General features: G+C 31.6%; 1 protein-coding gene across 2 annotated transcripts in view; it reads left to right on the top strand.

Moving 5' to 3' along the window:
• LOC106788583 (tRNA dimethylallyltransferase, mitochondrial) overlaps positions 1–25,810 on the top strand; it is an 82,861-nt gene that overhangs the window by 22,008 nt on the left and 35,043 nt on the right. The window contains exons 3-5 of one of the 2 annotated variants that reach the window (XM_014751994.1): positions 5,316–5,448; positions 5,579–5,716; positions 6,384–6,772. In XM_014751994.1, coding sequence (XP_014607480.1) covers positions 5,633–5,716; positions 6,384–6,772 — 473 coding nt within the window. In that variant the 5' untranslated portion in view covers positions 5,316–5,448; positions 5,579–5,632. The remainder of the gene's footprint in view (positions 1–5,315; positions 5,449–5,578; positions 5,717–6,383; positions 6,773–25,810) is intronic. The other variant, XM_014751986.1, reaches the window with a different exon arrangement.

Raw genomic sequence — 25,810 nt, 5'->3', positions numbered from 1 at the left:
ATTGCCTCACCGATGTGCCGGTGGTTTTGATAATTGCTTCTTCTAACAGTGGGAGGTCTCCTTCGCTTGGAGTTCCTTTAAGCGTTACAAATAAATCATCGTGCAGGATATTCTAAACGGTGAACTTCCATCCTCTTTCATGGACCGTTAGAACAGCACGTTTCTCTATTTTACCTTTGATTGGCTAGCTTGCCTTTCTTTTCCTAGTCGTCTAGTCTTTACTATTCGCCGTTCTCCTTTTCTTTCCTTTCTCCTTTCCCCCTTCCTCATCTTCTTCTTTTGCTTTTCTCTACACTACTCTAAGGCGACCTTGACTCTGGGAAACGATTAGAGTCAAGCCTTCCTTCTCACCGTCTATTTTTAGTATCACGAATTAGGTCTCTCGCATAGTTTCGTACCGGCTTCTATCGTTCGGAATTTACGTATAATTACAAATTTTCTACGTGAAATGGCGAATCGTATATAATGCAAATAATTATCTTCCTTCGTAATATTATTTATTACTGTAGAAACAGTACAACTTCATCTACCTAACATTTATTTGTTATAATTTCATTAGGGATGATTCAACGATTGATTTATTAATATAACATTTGACACGGTAATGAGAGAACGATGTGTATCGATGCGAAATACATTTACGAGCTTTCTTAGGAAAAAGGTACCTGGGGAAAGTTCGGCTATGACATAACGAACAAAATTACTTCGTTAATTAATTTTTTTTTCAATGATAATTTCGAAACCATATTAAGCATATTACACAGACAAACAGAGAGGGAGAGAGAGAGCTTATGTATGGAAGTCTTTCGAGGGATACTTTATCGTTGGAAAGGAAAGTTTGGTTGTGGAAGGAAAGCTTTTCGATAGCCGTGAAACGATAATTCGCGAGTAAGAGAATCGTGGTTGAAATGGACTGCCTTGAGGTGATCGTCACGGAAGAGGGTCGACAACGTTCGCGTGCGTTTTCTTGAAGGTTAATATATTAGTTACGGGTGCGATAGTCCAACGACGATGCGACGACCACGACGACAGACAAACGTGTTAATAAATAACATTCTTGACAGATCGGCTTACGGAATAGTGAAATATCGTAAGTCGATGATTAAATGAACTTATGCCATGCTCGAATGCTTTTATACGAATGGTAGAAGTTAGTTCCTCTTTTAGAGCATTGACTTATTTATTAGATTGGCTTATCTTTTTCTCTCTCTCTCGTTATCTTTATCTATCGATTTTTCTTTTCGATTCTTTTTTTTTTTGAATTTTTAAATCTCTCTTTTATATTCCTTTTCGAAAGACAAGTTTTCATCTTACGGTCTCGAGGCCCGATTAACATTTCTTCAACTTTTTTTTCTTCGTTTAAATATTATTATTTTATCATTGTAAAAATCACACAAAATATCATTCGTCTTGTTGATTTATTATACAGTTTGTGTGTGTTTTTTTTTTATTTAATCAATTTATATCGTGCGATCGAACCATTTAAGGTAGTAACGCTTTTGGATTTTGACTTTCACGAACTGAAGACTTTTTATTCTCGATCAGGGAAAGTTAGTGCATGGTTTTCACAAGTTTGTTCGATCTTGGTCGGTAACTATGCAAAAACAAATGAAATAGACGATTTTGTGATTAAATTCATTAATTAATATATTTGATTAAAAGAAAATATGATAAGATAAATAAAGTTAAATTTAGGACTAACTACTCTCTTAAGTGTTTATTCAATTTGAGTATATATTTCTACGCGTATATTTGATATACCTATAAGAGATAAGACGAAGATGTAAATGAGAAAGTTATGGAAATGGTAAGCTGCGTGTCATAATGATTTATATAGTATATAAGTATATCTATCATATTATCGATCTAAAATGATAATATTCAATACCTTTAACGTATCTAGATAAGTCAAAAGATCTGATACATTGGAATAAAATATCGTTCAGATAAATAGATCGATTAGGTGTAAAATATCGATATAATATACTACCAATTGGCAAGCCTATCATTTTCTATTGCGAAATTTTCTTATTAATCTATAATATATAATAATAATATACTGACATATATACAAAATGACGTCACAATTAGAAACGAATTCCCGGGCCTAGGCCGATCTGTGTGAGGAGTTTCTACGTCGTGAAACGAAGTCGGACGTGTAAAGTAAAAGTCAAGGAACGGTTCTATTGTTGGAGATCGCTCGAGATCTTTCAACGTTGAGAGAGTACGCGCGACCCAGAGAGAATTCGGAGCGAGTGCGAGCCGGCTCTTGTTGCGTTCCGTTAGCTGCGCGAGTGCGCGAATATACATACACACACGCATACATATATATACATATCTATATATGAGGTGAGCCAGCCAGTCGTATATACATACATACATACATACATACGTACAGTCGGTGGATGGAACAGGTTTTGAGAGAGGCTTTCGCTCCTCTCGCAGAAAAGGTGCCCTCAATGGTCTCACCGCCATCCTTTTCGATCTTTGCCACTTCTTCTATTCATTCACCGTTTTCACTCGACGTTTTATGATCGACGATGATCACCAAGATATCTTCGTCCTTGTGATAAATTTATCAAAAGCAATGTTACGCGTGGTATAACTTAGTTCTGGTCCTACTCTAATGTTTCTTATTAATATTTGATTTCTTTTGCTGGTATATGTTTGGTTAGATTAATGTTGGCATGATCTATTAGAAATAGCTTGGCTATGTTGATGGTGAAGAACTGACATCATTAATTTTTTTTACCTACGTTAAGAATTTGCTTATTTTGAGAATAAATAGTTATTATTATATCTTGTATTTTTATTGTACTTATAATAAATCCGACAAAGGAAATATTAGGTATATATTATTTAAGATTAACATTACTTTTATAAGTGTTACATTAAATAAGTATTAACATGAATTATTACAGATTTTTATGTTATGTTGATAATATAAAGAATTGATATACATATAATTACGATAAATTCGATAAAATGAATATTTATTATTCATTATAATATAATATTACATTCTTTTTACATAAATATTATCGTCGATAATTATTAAATGTATTTATACTATATGTTAATGGTAAAAAAGACTTATGCAATTAATAATTAATTGGCATTAATAATAACAAAATTATATATCGACAAAATGAATATATTTGTTGTATTTATCATATAATATTACATTCTTTTTATAGACATAATGATTATATTACATAAATATTCTTGTCAAATAATAATCTGTCGTCGATAATGTATCTACGTTTACGGTAAAAAAAAAAAAGACTTATGTAATCGATCATTAATTTTGTATGAAAAGTTTACTATGTCTCATACATAAGTAAAAATCTTATTTTCACCGTTTGGCGAATATACTTTGTAAAGAGATCCTGCGGATCGATTTAAGGTTCAATAGCGAACTGGTGGAATGCGGTCTCTCGAGTTCGGCGCGCGTGGAACGAGCCGGTCGCTCGTACTTCTTCTTCTTCTTCTTCTTCTTCTTCTTCTACTTCTTCTTCTTCTTCTTCTTCTTCTTCTTCTTCTTCTTCTTCTTCTTCTTCTTCTTCTTCTTCTTCTTCTTCTTCTTCTTCTTTATATACCTTTATCGGCAGAAGTTAAGAGTAACAGACTTATAGGTGACTATGTATAAAGGGTCGAAATTGAACGTAAAGAAAATAAGAATAGTTTTGTTTTTGGGGGCTCGCGTTTGAGTTCATTCGCACGAAATCGTTTTCGTACTTTATTCTAGTCACAAAAGCTATGAAAAAGTATAAAGATCGAAGCGGAACGAAGGTTGAAGACCGCTTTAGAACGTCGGAAACCTGTTCAAAGATCGAAGACACGGCCGTTCCGGCTACATCTGGCGGCCGGATCGGAACGTTGAAAACCTGTTCCACACCGAGCTATGTCGTGTGTACGTAATGGAATGTTGAGTGTAAAGTCGAAATTCTCGTAATCGGAAACGTTCTTGGATTCTCGTTTATCCGTCTTAGTGATGCGCATCGAACTTGAACGGACGGAAGAGAAGGAAAGCTCTTCTTACCCTTTTTCTTCTTCTTCTTCTTCTTTTCTCATACGTTTATGTCTTTTGTTTTTTTGTACTTTCGGAAACATTCGATATAATGTTTTGATCCAAACGGAACAATATAATGTCGGAAATTAGTATTTCTTTTTCTTATTTTTTATAACCAATTAATATTTATATTATTGGATATTATATATATGGAGGAGGTACAATCGGAAAGAGGGGGTGAATCTATGTGAAAAGATTAGTTGAAAATTTTGAATGACATTTTTTTCGTACAAAGCTTCGTTTCCAAATATAAATCGTTGTTCTTTTTTTTTTTTTAATTTTCAGTATAGTTTATTCATATTAACCTAATATCTAAAGTTTTTAGCATAGCTGTCGTTTAGCATAGGTGATATTTTAATAATGATAGAAATAGGTCTTTACTCTATTCGTATCTTGAGGCTATCGTCGCAAGATTGATTGAGTGGAAAGATTTGACTGATGATTTATGATTCTATATACTGTCTTAGATAGATAAAAATATTTGTAATTGAAATAGAGAGAGAGTGATATTTAATACGTGCTTTTTATTTACAAAAATCAAAATTATGTACATAAGATCGAGTAGACCAAATCAATATCAGAAAACTCTATCCTTTGTACTGATGCGAGGGTTTATTTATTTATGCGCAGTCACTTATAAGATTCCGAGCTGTACGGTTCAAATTCTTCTACATTAATATTTTTCCAAAAATATTATTCCTTTGTATTCAATCTTGAATTTGAATATTAAACTATAAAACAGAGGTTGAAGTGATTCTGGAAATAACTATTTCAAATTGTTATATATCGGTCCTGAGTGAAACAGTTACAAGCACCAAAAAAAGGTTTATAACTTTATGGTTATAATGGTTCTCGTCCATATCAATTTTGTTGTCGGTTATTTAAAACCTATATTATAATAGAAAAATATTTTGGTTTTCTTAACTATATATTAAAAACCTAAATCAATATAATAACTATTTTCAACCCCTGTTATGAATATAATTAAGTGAATATCGGCAAATGCAGAAACCAAAGTAAAACTGGAGAAGACAAATACGAATCAGAGAGAGAGAGAGAGAGAGAGAGAGAGAGAGAGAGAGAGAGAGAGAGAGAGAGATAGTTTCCATCAATAATAATAATAATAATAATAATAATAATAATAATCTTGATATTTTCATTAAAATGAAGCTGTTTCTTTTATCTGTTTTTTTATTGATTTCGATTTCATTTATTTGGTTGATTTTTATCATCACCATTTCAGGTTTTTGAAAACTCGTAACTATATCGGATGTCTCGGTTAATTAGGCGATTTATCGAAACGACTTTAACTCACTCATTCGCTCTCTTACACGTCGAAGGCGCACGCGCGTGACCTAATTAATAAAATTTACGCGGTAAGTAGCGAGGAGAAAACGAGATAGTAGTAATGTATATATACCTTTACATCCTCCTATCCATAATATTTTCTACCCTCCGTCATTATCTTTTCAATTACGATAATCTAGACTGGATGTTAATCTGCAGGTGTATAAGGATCTGGATATCGTTACTGCCAAGGTGACCAAGGAGGAAAAGCAAATGGCGGTTCATCACATGCTGGACATCGTTGATCCTCTCACTCATTTTTCCGTCATCGATTTCAGGAACATGGCGCTACCAATTGTAATCAATTTATATTATCACATATCTTTCTTATGTTTTTTTTTCCTGTCCTTAGAATAAAACGCAAAGCATTTGATAATTAATTTTTTCTTATTAATCTTTTTAACAACGATCGCTCGTTTGAAAATTTTTGCTTCTTAACTATTCGCTTTTTATCCGCTTGAATGGCATCGTAAATATACAATTCCGAACGAAGCCGACTGATTTTTATTTATTTATTTTTTTTCAGCAATCATTTTATGAAAGACCTTGATATTTTTGTATTAATAAATAGCCATGGTCTTTCTCGATGAAACATATCACAATAAGATATATTCATTTTATTTTTTTTCGATTTTTATTAATAATTATAAATTTTTGATTATAAATAAGCTACTTAAGTTATCGTTTTGAAATAAATTACATCGTTAAAAGTAGACTGGAAATACTAACGATTAATTATGTGTACTATTGTAAAAATGAACTAACACGTTATAATAACACGACAGATGTAGTAAAACTAATCATTAATTCATTGCGTGTATTAATCGGTATATTAATTAATTTTATTTTCTATTTTTTTCCTCGCTTAGAAGGCGCAGTTTTTAATGTTTTTTTCCCATTATTGATTTTTTCGATTACACTTATTAAATTGATTACAAATCAGTGTTTCTTTCGATCTATATAGATGGATAATTTAATATCAAATAAGAAGATCCCGATTGTCGTCGGTGGCACGAATTATTACATAGAGTCACTACTTTGGAAAATACTTATACCCAATGTGAAGGAGAAAAAGGACCAAGAGAGAAATATTTTAAGTGACAATGACAATGATAATGAAGATAGCAATGGCAACACGCAGGCAATGTTGGGAAGAAGCGGAACGAAAGACGAATCTTCGTCTAAAAAGAAGATGAAGATCGACGGGAAGATCGACACGAAGATGAGTACGATAGAGGAGACGAAAGAGGAGATGAGTGAACAGACGAACGAGGTGCTATATCGTAGATTGGTCGAAATTGATCCGGAAATGGCGCAAAGGCTTCATCCTAATAATAGAAGAAAGATTATAAGGTGAGTGACATTTCGGTCTACTTCACGTAACATCGTTTTTATCGATATTTCTTTCGAGTAGGTACGTAGTTCACAGATCGACGTAAATATGGTTAACCAAAATCAGAGCGAAATGTGTTAGTATTGATAATGACAAGAAAAACTTGTAATCTTAATTATCTTTTTTCCAAGGTTTAGAAAAAATATAATAACTTAAAGTAAATGTTTTTTTTTTTTCTATTCGATTTTAACTTCATTTCGATAGCCAAGATTATGTATTGATTATTTTTTTAATTGCGTCTTTTTTTTTGTTTTTTACGTTAAGTGAAAAAGCCACGAGCGAGAATTTATAATATACTGAGAATTTGTAACATTACTGGATTGATAATATACTGAGGTACTTGAATTTGCATTATTTATATCTCGGTGGTAGTAATGTCTCAGCAAATCGATTTTTTTTTGGAAACTTCATAAATAAATGTACATTTTGTATTGTTCATTATATGGAAATGCAAAGTCTTGTTTTTTTTTTATTCAATTATTAGTTATTCCATTATCATTTTGATTGTTCGTTTTTTCTTTTGAATTATCGAAAATAATTTGTTACGGTAGAATATTATTTTACTTCCATTGTTATTCAAAGTTTGAAGTAATAAGCATTTTTTATTTGTTAATTTATAATATTATTACGACAATTGAAAAAGAATTGATCTATTTATTACGAAATGATGGTATTTAACAAAATAAATCAGGTATTGTCCTTGATATAGAAAAGTAGGGCCTGTGAACTGGTTAATTCCGTGCGCCATTGTCCCACTCATTTGAATAATTAATCGGATGATTTCTATTGTGAAAGAAAACTTGTATCCAATAGAATACTATAAGCTTATATTAACAATATCGGAGTCGTTGCGTTTCTACATACCTTTAAATATTTATGACTTCGAATCGACTGGTAAATCGAGTATGAAAATACTCCAGACGAAATAATAATAATTTGATCCTCAAAATATATTCTTTATATGTGTATGCATGTATTAATAGTTCAATTGGTCATTTTATTTTAAATTGCATGATTTTTTTCGACCAAAATGTATTTTTAAATACTTCAAACAACGAATTTCTTTAGTTTTCTTATCGATCTCAAATCTACTCTAAATTTTTGGAGGATAATGATAACGGAACACGTTAAACAATTGTATCAATCAAACCAGTTAATCTCCAATCAATATAGACAACGCATCTTATCTTTTCATAATATTTTATTGTAGTTTTTATTGAAATCTTTTTTCTTTTTTTTCGTTCGTAAGCTTATCTCGAGATATCTATTATTTGAACGATCAAACTTGTAGACGAATTATTAGCAAATATCGGTTATCTCTCGTTTATAGATTAGTAGATTTTTACGTTAGATCGAGTATAGAGACGTTACTACTATATATAATTATTCTCGTTTGTCGAATAAAAAGATTTTTCATGGACGCGAACCATTCTTTTATTCGATAAACTACTTAGATATGTACTTATTACATGTCTTCGTACATGTTTGGTAAATGAACATAAACGTTATTAAGCAGGCGAAAGTATCTTTCGTGTAATAGTCTCTCGCACGATCACACGTAAGATGCATGCTTCTTGATAATGATCGTGCTTTACGATAACGATCGACCATGGCCGAAGTGTCGAACTTCTCCTTCGTTATACATTCGTAACGGGATAGAAACGAGGTCGATTATTTTATTTTCCTCTTGGGAAACGTACCAATTTTGCGATTCATCTGCAGGCATATTCCGAATTATACGATATAGAACGTGCAGATTAATTGTCGACTGTCGGCAGTCGGTAAATATCGCTTTCTTCGTATCTAAGTATATACAGTTTTCATATTCGATAGACTCTAGATAGACACATAATTGATACATCACGATAATGTTACGTGTTATTATAATAGAAACTTTCTTATTTCCACGAAAAGTTTAGAAAATATATGCATATGTATATATTTCGCAATTATTTCATTCTATTTGTAATTTTTTATTTATATCTACGAAATAGATACTTGCATTGTAGATTTCTATGTTTTAAATTTACATATATATATACTAATTTCGTATTAGAAATTTATTTTTAAAACGAAGAAAAATGTTATAAAGAAAAAGAAGATTAAAACTTTGCTGACAGAAGACTCCGATCACAGTCGTTGAAAGTGAGTGATCGTAATCGAAAGTATTTTTTCATTTTCACTAAATTGACATATAAGCAATAAAATGTAATAGTCAATCTTTACAAGAGACAACATTGGATAACAGAATATTACCTCTCTCTGACATTTTTTCTATCGTACGAAATAAGCGATATATTTAAGGTGGGGTCTAGTTACGTGAAAGATTCTGTATAAAACATTATATATTTATTATATATCTATGTTAAAAAAATTTTGTTTTTGTTTTTGTTTTTGTTTTCGTTATAACGATACGTATTTAAAATATTACCGTGCGAATGTGTATAAGCTTTCTTTTAAATTGAAAGATAAATAAGAGAGCAAATGAAAGAGTAACTCTCCCGAATTTGATCGATGAAAGTTTTTAAGTAAAATCGATCGTGATGCTCGACGCTGACCAATTAGGCCGTTGAGAAGAAGCCGGTCGTTGCATTTCGACGTGGGCCACGCGCTTTCACAATACGATTTTGTGGTTTCCTTTCGCAGCTGACTCCAAGTTATATATATTCACGTGTACCGAAGGTAGTAGAAGCTTTTTATTCTTGTCTTGGATAATAGAAAAGATGTCGACCGAGTCGAAGAATAGTCAATAGTCGACTAAACTTAGGATAGGTCATGAAAAAGATCCTTCCGTGTAAATGAAAAACCGAAAGGACTAGTCAGCCAGCTGCGAAAACCTTTTCTTCTTTTATTAGTATTTCCTTCTTCTTTCTTATTTCTATATATGTATATATATATATATANGATTACCTTAAAAAACGGGGACGTTTCCGTGAAACCCAAATTTTCTCTCTTACCTAATTATAGTTGTATGTATTATATATATATACGTACATACACATATACATACATACTTCTGTTCGACAGATGTACCAAAGCTTCGTTTCTTTTCTATATATTATGAAAAATGTGCGCCATTACAGTTGCTTCTAATTTTAACTTCACTTCGATCATTGTCCACACAAGAAAATGTAACAATTTTCCGAGAACTTTTTTTCGGGAATATTTTCTTCTCTTTTTTTCTATTCTTCGCAAGATGAATCTGTTTTTTTTTTTTCACGACACATTGTGATTTTTGTAAATTCTAGAATAGAACGCTTGAAATGTTTGGTGATATTTTGAAATATTATTTTTTTTTTTTATAGCCGCAAAGATACAAGTTATGATAAATGATTACGTTTTAAAAGGATCGGACAGTTTAGACTATATTATATAATAGAAGAGAGTAAAAAAATGTGTGGATAAATGTTTCTTTTCAGACGGTCTACCACGAAATGGTGCAATGTCGTGCATAGTATTCGCGTGAGTACGCGATTAATATACTTTTCTGCGCTTTTTCCGTCCTAGATATGTAACAAATAATTTATTATCAAGAGTCAATGGTTTGCATAAATACCATTCTTATATTATAAAAAGTTTAGAGAAATCAACGAATGTTTCTTTTTTTTTTTTATATTATACATATTTTGCCGCATATTTCAACCATTTGTGCTTTACGAACTTTTATCTTATATATTACTCGATTAATAATTCCATGCGGTTTCGACTGTTTATTTGCTTAGGTCTACCTCGTAATTCTTGACTGATACAAAAAAAACAAAAAAGGATTAAATTATTGTATATTTTTGAATCAAGAAAGGCAGAAAAAAATCGTGAAATAAAAAATTTTGGCGGATTTAAAAAAAATAAACACTCTAAGGTGCTGTATAACAATTATATAAATTATATAAATTAAATAAAATTTGACCAAATTTTTGAGTTCACTTAGATGAGAATTTAATACTGAAGAACAACAAATTTGATTCAATTAAATAAGTTGTTTAGTTTTTTTTATTATCACGTCTGCTAATTTAGAAAAATCGTGGAAATGAAAACTGGAGAAAACGCGCTTCAAAGTTTTCAATAGAGGGCACATCTGCTCGACGCTCGTCTGCTTTTGGCTTTATATTCTTGGAAATATTTAGAATTGGCCTCTGTCATTTTGTAAACATATTCTTAGACAGTTTATCTGTCGATTTAAGCAATAGAAAAAACAATTTTTTTAACATTTTAATTCAGAACACTTCCTTTTAAGCCAATTATATAATTAATATACGTCAAACTTCGAGTCAAAAGTATTTCTACGTGGCATATTGAACGATAAATTCTAACTATAGCGAATTATTTTTAAACATATCAAATGGTGATAGATTTATATAGATATATGACGAATTAAATACGTAAAATGCGAATAAAATAGCCGCTATCGAATATAATATTATAATAAATTTTTCTTGAAACGAATAAAGTCTCGAATCTTATGCACGAGCTCTTTCACCGTTAAGTGTACCTTCTTTTATCGAACGTACATACGTACATATGTATGTACATACAAACTGTATGTACGGAAGGTAATTTCGTTCGTGGTTTGTAAACGAGTGTCGATATACTCAGGAAGAATGAAAAAATACATTACTCGAGTTGCTTTCACCGCGATGGAAACGCACAGTCATAACGTTAGCCTCGCCTCGCCCAGTTCATAAAAAATAATGCGTTAAAAGATGTGCATTATCAACAACAAAACAAAAACTTGGCTGACCGTCAAGATGTAAAAATATTTACAGGCTTTTTCACAAGATGACTTTCAAGATTGATCGAATATATTCAAGCGACTTGATAAATGTAGAATTAATAATAAGAAATGAGTTATTACATTTGTATAAACATTTACAAATTATATGTTACAACTCATTTGGTTCGAAATAAGTATTAATTAGAAAGATTTATACATAAATATCACTGCAAGCAAGCATAAATTGCCTTAAGTTACAAGGATGGAAAGCCATTTTCAAGGATCTAGATTATGTTTATTAATATCGATGTCGGTTGTTATTCACGGAAGTTCGAGGGATGAAATCGTATTGTGTGCAGACTTGCAGGTGAAATCAAACTTTTATAATTCGTAACCTAATTCTTTTCTATTTCATTGTCATTTTTATTTGGTTATTTGTTCCCTGTTTTGGTTTTTAATAAATATTTCATTTTTATATTCATGATCACGTGAGCCAATTCGATATACATTGCCAGGTGAATATTCCAATGGTGGACAGTGTTAAGGGAATTGTTACGGTCATCAATCTTCTGGATTATATTGTGCACCTAAGAACACCAACTCGTTTTATTAATATTCCTTTTGACTTTTGAAATAATTACATTTACAAACAGTTATATTTTATTTTTATTTTTATAGAAGCTTTTAAATTTCTCTCCAATAAAATAACTCGTCCTTGGAATTTAAAAACTCATTCAACAGAAAGAACTTTTTGATAGATCTAATATAATAGTCATTCCTTTTTTCATCGCCTGATTTTAGCATTTTATGATTGCGTGTAACAAAAAGCCTAGAAAATAATAGAAGTTCATTGGTAGTCATAAATCATAGAGAAATTTGTAAAAATTATTGTACATTTCGTTGCTTTTATTTTCAATATAGTTTCGTTTAATTATCCTAATAAAAATATATTACTTATACAAGCATAAGAGAAATATATATGGATAAATAAAAAGACTAAAAAATATGATTCGAATTTATACATATATATATTTGAAAATGATAATCTTTCTTAGTCTTCTTCTTCGTGTGGCGAAGCCATTTTCCCAAGGAGGAGACTTCTTTATAAGTTTTGCTTTGTCGTCCCTTCGACCTTGAAGGCAACGAGTATAGTATACAATAACGTTGACAACGATAAAGCAGATTAAGAAGAAGACGAACGAGGGGTTCACTCAAATTACGTGTTTACACGCATTTCCTACTTTTCTTCTCTACGGCCTCTTCGTGTTCATTACATTTTTCATAGTATTGTATATTCGTGAGCCACGTGGAGATTCGAATATTATGTGGTATAGCAATACCATGTCACGACTTCCTGGCGCCTTAGGGGCGTGTCCTTCCGGAAACGCTACTCTCCTTGTGTTTTGATAATCACTTGAATTTCGTCGATTTCTATGTATATGTATATGTACTACATACATATCTAAGCCATTAGACTACCTCGATTAGACTATTCGATAGACCGAAATAAGGTTTCTATGTATGTTTAATGCAATTTCCGATGATTGTTCCAATGCTTTTGCAATGTTACATATCTATATACGTATTGGAGAATTATATCTGTGTATGGGATTCTTTTATGTTTTATTAATGAATTCAATTGATATTGAAGAATAATATCTTGTATAATTTCATTCTGTTAGATAGTAATAAAATTAGATCAAAGTAATTACATTCAGATAGGTTAGATCAAAATCAATGGGTTTTAAACTTTAGATGAGAGAATCTATATTATTATAGTTCTCACGATATTTTTGATAGATATAAAATTGATATAATGTTGAAGATGTCAGAATAATGGACAAAAAAGCGAGACAAATGTGATCCCTCTGGTATCGATGGTAGAATGTCCTCTATTTAGATAATTATTAATGAACGCGAAGGCAATCAAAATGAATGGTGTACATTAGCTATGATTATAGTGCAATAAATCTTATATTAGAAACTTGTGGAATGTAAGATATTTATGGTCTCTCTTATTTCAAAGAACGACGACTAGAAAAACGAAATTCTCATAGATATTTTTCGATATATTTGTTATATAATCTTGTCATATAGAATCGTTTCAATAAGGGAGATTAATTATTTATGTTAATTAATGAAATATATTTTTTATTTTAATTATTGTTTATTTAAAATACATATTTATTTTTTAAAACAAATTTAACGAAAGACAAATTTTTATTTTGAAATGATTAAGAAGGGTCCTTGAGTATCAAATCATTCGAGATTAAAAAATTCTGGAAAGTATTGGGAGAATTTGGAGAGATCGTTAATCATCGAACTTACGGTCAATGACAGGTTTTACCTTGGCTTATTTTTTACTACCTCATTCGCTTTCCATGTTCTCTAATTCTTACATAACAATAATCATTCTCCATTTCACATTGCTTTCATCTCATTGATTTATAGTGATTTTTCATTGGTTTCATTGGTAGACATATTTGTATTTAAGCTCTTAATCGAAAGTAATTTCCAATTTTACGATTATTTTCGGAGATAAACATGTTTATGGATCTTGATGTAACAATAAATCAGTGTCACTCGAGTGTCTGTGCTTTAGAATGAATTTATTTACCACCAATTTTGATCGGCGTTTAGGTGATTCGTTGCGCTCGTTAACCTCTGTTCATGCAATAAGTATCTTTGCAAACAGTGTCATATTATTATTTCCGAAGATTTACTCGTTGATGTCACGGATAACCGTGTAGATTCATCTGACTGATTCTTTTTTCCTTTTATTTTTTTCTTCAATTAACGATCAATCATTTACAGAAAAAAAACGATCGGAGAAGGCGCAGGTAACCCCTTATTGATAAATACTAATTTTAGTGAATCAGCCCTCGCGAGATAAGCCGAGACGTGGGTAATGATTTATAATCGTTTCTAAACAAATTATGTAGATCGTGATATTTGATTAGTACGGTATTGGCACGACTGGAGAAGTAATGAGTCTACAGCTGAAAAATGTTTGATAAAAAATGAAGAAAAGTAAGAGGGAGTAATATGATCCTATCTTTACACATATGTATATGTTTACTCTACCACTTGTCGAGAAGAATACTTTCATATTTTATTATTTTTATTTTATATTTTGTATCGATAATTATACGACAATGTACTAAGTCAACAAATTAAACAAATTGGCTTTATCATTACTTTTATATTACAATTATTAATATTAAAAAATAAATCATATCAAATACGACGATGGGTTGGGTTAAAAAAAAAGTTTCGAGTCTCGATAAAAAATAAATTACTATTTCTTTTTTTAAATAAAATATTGTGTAAGTTTAACAATTTCTTATTCACGACTTTTCAACACGCCACCCGCATATATTTTTTTTTTCCAGTCTTTTGACTTTTTGTCCATTGTCATAATTACATGCATATTGAATTTCTTTCTTTATATTCTTGGCAGACATTTCTCTGCTTTTGAATTATTGAATGCAACACTTACGTCATTAAGATTGATAATCATTCGTTTGTAGACATATTGTTAGTCATTCGCGAGTGTCTTACGATAAAAAAATAAAAAGTATTAAAAGGAGAGAGCTCTTGTCGACATTATCGCTCTCAATATACACCGTTTGACCCCGTCTGCTTAATAAAGCATCCGCTTTTCGACTCGGACCGCTCGGACACGCCCAACGATCCTTTCACGCTCCTTTCCCAGCATCTCTCTCTTTCTCTCTTTCTTTCTCTCCTTTCTCTTCTCTCTTTCCCAGTTCTTTTTCTTTCTCTTTCGGTCTCTTCTTGCATATTCGACCGCCTTCCGCGAAATGTTTTCGCATTAAGTTTACCTGCCTTTCTCTGAAGGACTCTCAATGTTTCGGTTTTGGGTTTCTCTGATTATTTGAAATCCTATTAGTCAGGATATGGACAGGTAAGATTAAAATAAATAATAACGTTAATAGAAAAAAAAAAAACGATTAAGCGAGTGCATTGATAAAATCTAATAATATCGGGAGGATTTATGTGAAAAATTAATCTTACTTTTGTAGATGTTAAATGAAAAAAAAAGATGCTAAAAATTTATTCTGATCCGTATATCGTTAAAAATGACTGTCTTTTGTTTTTACATCTTTTTTTTTTAACAAAAATAAAGAGTAAAATTGGCAAAGTTAGCGAATCGGATGAAGCCCCGAATTGCTGAGTTTTGGCAAAAATCGTGATCGATCGGTTAGCGAAAGAAAGATAAAACGAAGAAGAGAATAATTTGCAGAAGTGCAGACAGATTCAAGTTTTTCAATGCTTTCGATAGTTTTTTCCTAGACGGTCGGATTAGTTGTTTCTTTTGTCTTTCTATCATTGAACGAAGGATGATATATTTTGAGGTAGTCCACGAGACTGGGCACGAGGAGTATTAGCTGAGTCTGTTGCGTGCTGTACTTGCGTTTACTGCGACATGTATGATCGATAATGCAGTGCTCTATAACCGACAGATACTTTAAATCTTCAAGATAGTATCGCGAATCACTGAGAACGATGTTGTCCGGTTTAAAATTGATCTTTACACGCCTTTTCCTATCTTTATCGATAGACCTGTCGAGTATTTTTCATTTTTTTCTTTACGAATCAGACTTTGTAAATGAAAATAAAACAAAATAAAATGTGTTCTCGTAGAATTTTCAAAGTATCGAATATAGTAAATTATCTTATCTTGGCTAGTTTATATACAATTATTATATTTTATCTTTAAATGAAATATAAGACTGTAACGAATTATTAAATAAATTAAAAACAAATTTAAATCAAATGGATAGTTTTCAATATGTATGCAATCAAACTAAACGATTTTAAATATTACCCCCATGGATATTTTTATCAAAATTTCTTTATACCATCAGAGAAGCCGTGTGTGCTTTTCGAACTTTCCAATATTTAATGGAAAATGTAATAAAAATTATCTACATATACTAATAGCATAATTTAGATAATTTAACAAAAATTCTATATCTTAATGTTTCATTAAGCGATATAATAGAACAACTATATTACAATGTTTTATTGCTTCAAAGAACGATAAGATTCAGTGTAGTTTCGAACGATCATCATCGAAAGACTCGAATCTCACGTGAGAAGAATTACGATCGGACAGATTGTTACATTGTTTCGATGTGGAGAGCGCGTATATCAAAGAAGGACATTATTCATAGCGGAGTGGCCGTAAGGAGAACGATAAAATCGTGGAAAGTACATATATCGGTGATGGTAGACGATAAAATGAGAGAGAGAAAGAGTAAGAGAATGAGAGGTGAGGTAGGGGGAGAAAACATAAGGTTGCTTTCGGAGTCTATCGAGTCAAATTTCTTGTCTTTGGAGTTTCCAAGCTTACAACACCAAGACAAACGTACGAATAAAGTCGTTAAATCTTACTTCAGAGCCATTCATCTTTGACCGATTCGATCTCTTTCTCAGTGCATATTCTCTATTGCATTCCGTTCGCTCACTCGCAGAGAGGAAGCATTTAACGCAGGGAGGAAGCTCGTGATCGATAACGCGTTGGTATCCGAATAATGTGAAACTCGAAATAGGGTACTGCTAAAGCTTTCGAATCGTTGAAAAAAAAGGGAATCGATAAGAACGTAGAGGGAAGGGGAGGGGGAGAAAAGGATTCAATTAAATGGACATACCATTGAGTTATTTCAATCACGATAAGAAATTTAAATGTAATATTAATAAGTAATTAATTAAAATAATGATAATGACGATGAAAGATACGTACACATATGGCAGCTAAAATAATACACAAATGAATGTGAATTAATGGAATATTGGATATAATATAATGTACTATATTATAAAGATATACCAACAATTATCATCAAAAATGAAATATATAAATTTTATTAAGATATATCAATACACAGGAACGTAAAAAAATGAAAAGCTATCGAATCATCATTTGCAAGTTGAACACTTAAACAATAGAGGGCAATGTTATTGGATGAGACGATTCAGCATGAACAATATTGACGATTATGAGGACAAGTTAAATCAAAAAATGGGATACTTTATGAGTAAAATACTCTTGGAAAGCGTATGTATCGTCATCTTTAAAAAATGTAATTCGAAATCGTTGACATTGTCAGTTACGTGTAATTGATGATGGAAACTCTGGATTCAGACGTTTCTTTCACTGTGAGATTTAATTGCACCGGCACGACTTTTATATAATTCGTAAAGTTCTCAGTTCTCTCTTTACCGAGTACGATGCTCAGCGTTCTTTGTATTAATTGTATAAAGATAAAAAGAGATACTTTTCATCTCGCGTTTTGCTTATCATTTTGTTCGACTATCTTTACAGTTATTACCAGAAGAACGTATAAACGGCGAACGACCTTTCACGGTTCGATTGAAACGCGGAACGAAGTTCTCCGTTTACGTCCAAAAAGATTCTGGCTCTCTCTTTCTCTCTCTCTCTCTCTTTCTCTCATTCTTTCGTTCTTTCATTTTAAATGCATTATATCCCTCCTCGTGGAAGCTGTTTCGTAGTCAAAGAAACCGCCGTTTGAAATACGCCCTGAATTCTTTGGCTTCTGTTGTTCGCTATCTAACAGTCTAAACCATGCTCTTGCTAACGTGTTCTCTTTCGTGATATATTTATTTCTTTACATTACTTTATTTCCTCACCGCTCTACTTCCTTTCGATAGATACCATACCCTCGTTATTTTTTATCCATCTAATATAAATACAGATATCTAGTTCACGTTATTTCGCATTTTGGTCAACCGATAATATCGTCCTGTGGTGTAATAAATAAATTCTATTCTATTTTGAACTGTATGATTTTCGATCGAATGAATCACTATCTAATTTTTCAGTATGCTGAATCATTTTGATATAATAATTTTTTATCAATTCAGTATTCTCGAAACATGATATCTTATATTTGAGTTTATTAATTAAAAATTTATAATTCCATTTAATATATATATATAATCTAACAGTTAACTACGAGCAACAAACAATCTATGTCAGAAACGTGACACATATATCTATGATTATTTCAACAAAAAGATAAGACATTTTATTACTTTCTCCGATCCATTTCTTATCACAGTTTATTCACGATTTATATCCATTTTAGAGAGAACCTAGAAGGGAAGTGTAGGTAAAACGGATTTGATTTTCGAAGAAGGAACAGAAAAAGGAGGAAGAAAAAAAGACGGTGGTTTTCGCCATACAAATCGTCACCAAATATTTCTTTCCTGAACAGGGAAGGACCCGTACACATACAAAATAGAATGACTAGAGGAGGGTAAAGGGAACGTAAAAAAAAGGACGAGATCGTCGGACGCAACGCTGAGTGGAAGAAATAAAATGTCCAGACGCTTGAGAAAGTAAGAAGGAAAAGTAAGGAGAAAATATTCCGAATGCGCAACGCTGAGACAGGCCCTCGCAATCACTGTTTGAATCTTTGCCAAGTACGGCACTACCCCAACCCTTAAAATCTACACAAATACACGAGCGCGCGCGTGCACATACACGTGCACACATACAAAGAGACTTTCATCGATTTGGAACTACCCTTTCCGTGCTCTTCTACAGTCGCCGTCTAGCATTTCTCTTTTCCGCGTGTACATACAAGAATCGGCAGTTTTCCTAAACACGAGACGATTTCACGAGACGATTTCACGAGACATAACCGCCAATAATATTTGATGAATATATTCAGTTTCTCTATCCGGTCTAGACGACATTAAGTTGTCGTAAAGCATAAATGCACATAAGTTCGGATTCTAGAACACAGTTAACTAGTCCACGTTTCTCACGTTCAATTTACTCGAATCTAGGCACTCCTTTTTTGGCCGATATACAATACACTTCAAAGGGATGGAATGGATTAAGTGATAATTTTTCTTTCTTTTTTCTTTTTCTCTTTCTACTTTTTTTTTTTTTTTAATTGTTAATTCGTTCCCGTGCCCGAGATGAGAGGGTGTCCTTCTTTTCCTGTTCTCGTTCAGGATTGTAGGGTTGTTTAATTAGTTTTTTCCTTCTTCCTTCTGTCTTCCCTTTTTCTTTCTCTCTCTATTTCTTTCTCATTTTTCTCATTTGTTCGAGAGTTCGTTCGATACCAGGCTAATTGCTTAAGATCGAATTCATTTTGTCGATCTAGTTATCGGAGGGAGGGTAAGAGTTTTGAAAAGAAGGGGGGGGGAAGAAATCTCGAATATTCTCAAAGGTATATTCCAAGAATGATTCTTTTATTTTTCTCTATTTTGTGTTGATTAATCCGTTAAGTGAAATTCATAAACTTTACTGAATAAACATCGATAAACGTTACTTTACTCTTTATGATTGTTTTGCTTTCAACTTCATTAAGTGCGATTGAATATCTACATTATCAAAAGTAACTTTAGATAGGAGAAATCGGTACTCGAGTATCTGTTTCAGTTGCGATAAAATTAAACGATTTGCAAACTCGAGCACGATTGTGCTAATGCTGCAATTCCGTGGCTCCTTACATCACTATTATCATTATCAGCTACTTCAATTTCATTATTATTATATTTTCACTCCTATGTTTCTATTTTTTTTTTCTATCCCATTCGATTACAACAGATCTTCGTAACAAGCAATCAATTTAATGTACACTATCGGTAGGTGTGATCAAATAATCACGGGAGAATCGAGATTTAAAGTTGATCGGATCGATAGTAGTAAGCACGTGGCCTTGTTTCTTTTTTCGATCCTCGTTTTTAATCGTATGTTACAAACGTAACAGTATTCCTGTCATCGACCTCAAGTTTTTTTATTTTTTTATTTTTGTTTTTTTGTTTCAACGAACTCTCTCATATCCACAGCTAGAGATATGTTTTTTAAGGGTGGTCGGAATATTATTTTCGTCGAATAACAACGCGTGGGGTGTTGTACCACGTGTAACGATCAACGAGAAAACGTACTGCGAATGAGTTCGATTTATGCTATAATCGTCCAGATCGTTCGTGGTTAGGTTTTTACTAATATTAAATCAAATAAAAGACATGTATTTTATTTAAAATTTTTTTTTTTTACAGAAATTTATTTATTCCTGAAGTAACTAGCTCTCTAGTTTGTGTTATGATCGATGTATTCGAACATCGAAACGATTGAACTCATTGGAACTCCAGATAACCATAATGCGTAATATTTCCTGCAATTCCGTTACATAATTCTTTAGATATATAATACGTATGTGTAAATATCTATATATATATATATGAATTGTATATCGAGTAAATTTTACTTTGCCACTAGCTCGATCATTGTCGAACAACGGTGATCATTCACGTCGTTAAATAATAGGCGACATGTCTCGATCGAGTAGACTTATCGGTAAATTAATACATTTTCCGTTCAATATAATTTAAACATCATACGGTTTTCTAAGTTGTTTAAAACATATTATCATCTTTTCTTTCTTTCTTTCTTTATTTTTCTCTTTTTGTATTTTCCATTCGTTACTCGCTCGGATCGTACACTTATGTATATATTTATTCACATGGTTTTATAAACTATTATTCAATCGGATAAAATAATATAAAGGATATAATTAGAACTTGGAGATGATTTTTTGGAAAATGTTTATACAAAAAGGAATGTTTTATCATGTTATGTCAGAAAAAATATATCTGATTTGTTATCACTGATGACATCGATTATGATAATAAGAATACAAAGATGATAGGATGAGGTAAATGCAAAGGCAAAAATAGAGGAAATCACCGTTAACGTTTTTAGTTGGAAATCTGTTGTCGAAGTACGAGTGGGTGTTGCAACATGACGTGTGCATGTACATATATATGTTTGTATGTACAATATATACAATATATATAGGTGTATGACACAGAACAGAATATACTGTTTAAACGTTCCAGGAGAAACACGAAGAACTACATCGCGCGTAGCACCGTTACGTAACGTTCGGGTAGGGCGTGTTCCAGCTGATAAATTCCATAACGATTGGAGTATGCGATAAGTAGGATTTAAGATTGAGAGTGTCGATTCGATTTTCTCGAAGAAAAATTTCCGAGGATGATGAGATTGAATTTATTTTATATACTTGGTTCGATTATACACAATTAAATAGATTAGAAGAAAATGTGTGCGGTTTTTTTTTAAAGAATTAAATAATCATACATTTGTGCTTATTTTTGAAACTGGTATGATTTATACGAAAATTTATTTAACTATTATTTTTTAATGTTACATATATATAAATTAGAGAAAAACAGGATACTTGTAAGAGCGATTAATTATCAATTTGAATTATATTTTATATTCTTAATTGAATGTCATAATAATGATAGATATTCGATTATCATTGTTTACAAGGTTACGCGAAGAAAATAATATTTTACAAGTCATAAATATCATTCATGATATTATATCCGTATTCTCTTATATGTACTATCTTATCTTTAATTTATTTTTTCTTTTTTACATTATAAAAATAACTGTTTGCGAAGAAAAACGTCAGAAGCAGTCGAAGTTTTCGTACGGAAATGATTCGTATTATACGTATCGCTTGGTTTCTCGCTTGATTTCTTTTTTAATCGCTTTTTCACGTCACTGCTGACCCATAAAAATGATACTTTCGTGCGTCAAGGTTCGCACAGTTATCAGATAACTTGGCTTGTACTTCGTAGGATAAAGTTAACACGCAAGGTGATCTTTTTGCGAGTCGCGACATTACACGCGAAACGTCAATGAAATCGTCGATCTGTACTGCATCGATACACGTTATTTCAATTTAATGTTATTTTTACGATTGTACGTATGTATGTGTATATACGTATCTACAAAAAATAATTTTTACTATTCAATTTTTATTCGAATAACTTTCTTGTGATAACTTGCGACGAGTTGATTACGCAGGTGTTGAAAAACTATGACGAAATCGCGAACGTGAGTATAATAAGAACATGTTTAATACAAGAAGATAGAATAACTATTAAATAATGTACGATAAATTATGTGATCGATTGATTGTAAAAGAAAATAATTATACCTGCATAATGTTATCAGAAAAGGGTAATAAAAAGCAACTACTGACTCTAAAGAACCCTTTCAATGTATGCATATTAATGTATATGTATAAGTATGATATTGCATTGAATCGAAAGAATTTGGTCGATTCATTTGAACGAGTATAGTAAAAGTAAGCAAAGTGGTATAGTAGGACCCTGCCTTTGATTGGAGTGAAAATAAGATTTTGTTCATTTCCATTTAACGCGAGTAAGCATGCGTAACAAGCAAGCGGCTGTGCGAACAGGGCCCTGGCTGACCCACAAAAGCCGTGCTTTCAGGTCTCTGGAGTGAATGGATCGTCCAATAATTCCATTGGTTTGTAACCTACACATACATAGACGAAAATTTCGCGACGTTGAAATAATTCAATCTCGCATTGATAATAATGGTTTCTCTAACTATAAAACAGATCATTTTTATAGAAGGGCACATATCTTTTAACAACTTTGTTCGAGTTTTTTCGGCTTTTGATCAACGTATTTTGCAAAGTCATCAAAGTTACGGTATATTTCAATTGGTTTTTTTTTACTTTTCTTTATCTCAGTATCTCGAAGGTAACTCAATCGTATTTATACTAAATCTTTCTATAATATAAGTATGTCTAGGTGTTAAGTTTAAAATGATTTCCTTTGTACAGTTGCTCGAGTAATAATAATCGCTTACCAGATTTTGTCGGCTTGATTCATAAAGTAGATTGCTGGCTTCGCTATTTAATTATATCGCGACAAATAACGTCGTCGATATAATTTATGACATTCTCTGTTCCTAGTTCGTAGTGAGACACATAAAAGACTTTTCTAGTCCTGATTTGATCATAGAGAATCGATCTAGCCGCTCAAGTCAGAAATGATTAAATTCATCGAAGCGATCGTTTCACTATGATCGCATTCACGCGAGCTTTAGATTTTTTTTTCTTAATAATTAATATATGCATTAAATGGAGATTAAGTTCGTGTCATTTTTCTTCATCTGATATTGTAATGATGCTATATTATTTATGTAACTACATCATGGATACTTTATTTAACGATACCTCGATCGTTTCTATCGTATGTTATATAATCATTTATCTGTGAGTATACCAATGGCTAGTAGTCATTTAGAAAATTGAGTCCTACGTGTGAAGATACTAATACATTTATAGTCACTCAAAATTATTATTATTATATGAACAAGTGTTGTCTCTCTTTTTCTCCCTCTCTTACGTTTCTTCAAGAATCTTTATCGATAATAACGAATTTTTCAAAGAATATGAAATCACGTGGGAGAATTTCTCATCGAGAAGTTTAAAAGCTATTTCGAGTATTGATTCCGATACTCGAGAATTCCTAAAATTTACTAAACTGTTCGATAAATTATTTTATAGAATGATCATTGATTTGGAAAGGATTCTCTACTAGGAATGTTACATAAAAATTTAATAAAGTTATTACCTTATGGACATTGAAGAAAAATGTCATTTATATAGTTCATAAAAATAAAAAAAAACGATTAGGCGAAAAATGAATAATCGGTGAACGGTATCGGAATCATACACGATGCAATGAGCTCCCTAAAGATAACTGTGCGAATCGTGTTCGATTCTCTCTCGGTGATTCGTTATATGTCGTACTTTGTGTGTATGTGTGTGTGTGTGTCGATTTCTTGCGACGCATGGTCTCAGAAGCATAATGCCGTTAACACAAAATATGCAAGGAGAACGTACGCGGCAGATAATACAAGATTAGGATTTTACGAGCGGCTCCGTGCAAAAGGCCACTTTCCACTCGCCTTTTTTTTTTACAGGTGAACACTCGTTGCGATAAATCCTTCCTATTGCCGTGTACGTACAACGTGCTCATGAGTTTACGATAACCATTCGCAGAAAGAAAGAGAGAAAAAGAGAGAGAGAGAGAGAGAGAGAAAGAGAGAATTCGTTTAAAATTTTTCATTGTGAACATTTCTGTATTTAAATATTGTTTTAATTTCTCTTTTTCTTGTTTGATTTGATGTAAAACTATTTTTTTCTCTTTGATTTTTTGATTCAATCATTATTAGAACTTGATACACACTGTATATATTTCACGAAAAAAATGATAGTATATATACAATACAATAATTTAAAAAATCTAAAAGAAATCTAAAATATTTGTACAATTTTATATGCATTAATATCTTTAAAGGTCAGTTCCGATTTTACAACCAAGAATATATAACAATTTATGGATCATACACCACCGGATTGCAAAATGATTATTAATCAGTGTTATTACTCTATTAATTTAATTTTATTTTCTTGTTTTAGATTTTAATGTGAACGTTGTAGTAGTCTATTATATTAAAATTTATTTTTATTTTTATTTTATCTATTTTGCCTTAAAATTTAGAAATATTTTATTTAAAATTTGGAATAATTAATTTATGATGTATTCTAAAAACTAATTTTATAGTATATCGCTGTAGGATATACATAACTTCGACACATTACTACGTATAGGCGACGATCCAGATTTTCTAGCCAGCAGTGCTATTTCGCTAGAAGTACTGCTATCTATTTTAAACGTTCTATGATAGTTAGGATGGCATTTTCTAAAAATATAAAGTCTAGATAATTTGTCGAGTGGTTGAAACGAACTATTCATTTCTTTGTTACTCTTCCGTTGTTGAATGATATTTGCTGCTTTTAATGCTTTGTCCTAATGTTAAATTATAATTTTTGTATTAATAACTTCATTATTCTACGTATAATAAAAGAATCAACATTTTCGAAACGGTATAAATAAGTAGCGAGTTGAAAAATAAAATTAGACAGGTAGCGCCATAGAAAAGAATAATAAAAAAAGATGATAAAGATACAAGAAAGATCTTTGCGTCATCAATTTGAACTGTATGAAATAATAAAAATGTGAATTTATAGAAATACACTGTCATCTGTTGTCCTTCAATTCGACTCCCACGCATTCGAGTCATCAAGCTATAATATATAATAATTTATTGAAAAATAAAAGTAGAGATTTAGGATAATCAAAAAATAAGAAAGAAAAGAAAAAGAAATGGCGTGTTGTCTCGAGGGTTTTCCAAAGCTTGTGCCGATGGCATTTGCTATCGCAAGAAGGAAATCGGTACACCTTGAAAAAAAAAAAAAAAGAAAAAGAAAATAAAAAAGAAACTTGGAAAGAGCAGTGGCCTCTCAGAGGAAGGCAGACTCCACGTGGCAATGACAGGAGTACCTGCTTGGCCAAGGTTGAGCCA

Source organism: Polistes canadensis, unplaced genomic scaffold (genome assembly GCF_001313835.1).
Source record: "Polistes canadensis isolate GaletaPanama2010 unplaced genomic scaffold, ASM131383v1 scaffold_5, whole genome shotgun sequence".
Lineage (NCBI taxonomy): Eukaryota > Metazoa > Arthropoda > Insecta > Hymenoptera > Vespidae > Polistes > Polistes canadensis.
The sequence above is the reverse complement of the archived record's forward strand: the minus strand, read 5'-3'. Positions and strand labels throughout refer to the sequence as shown.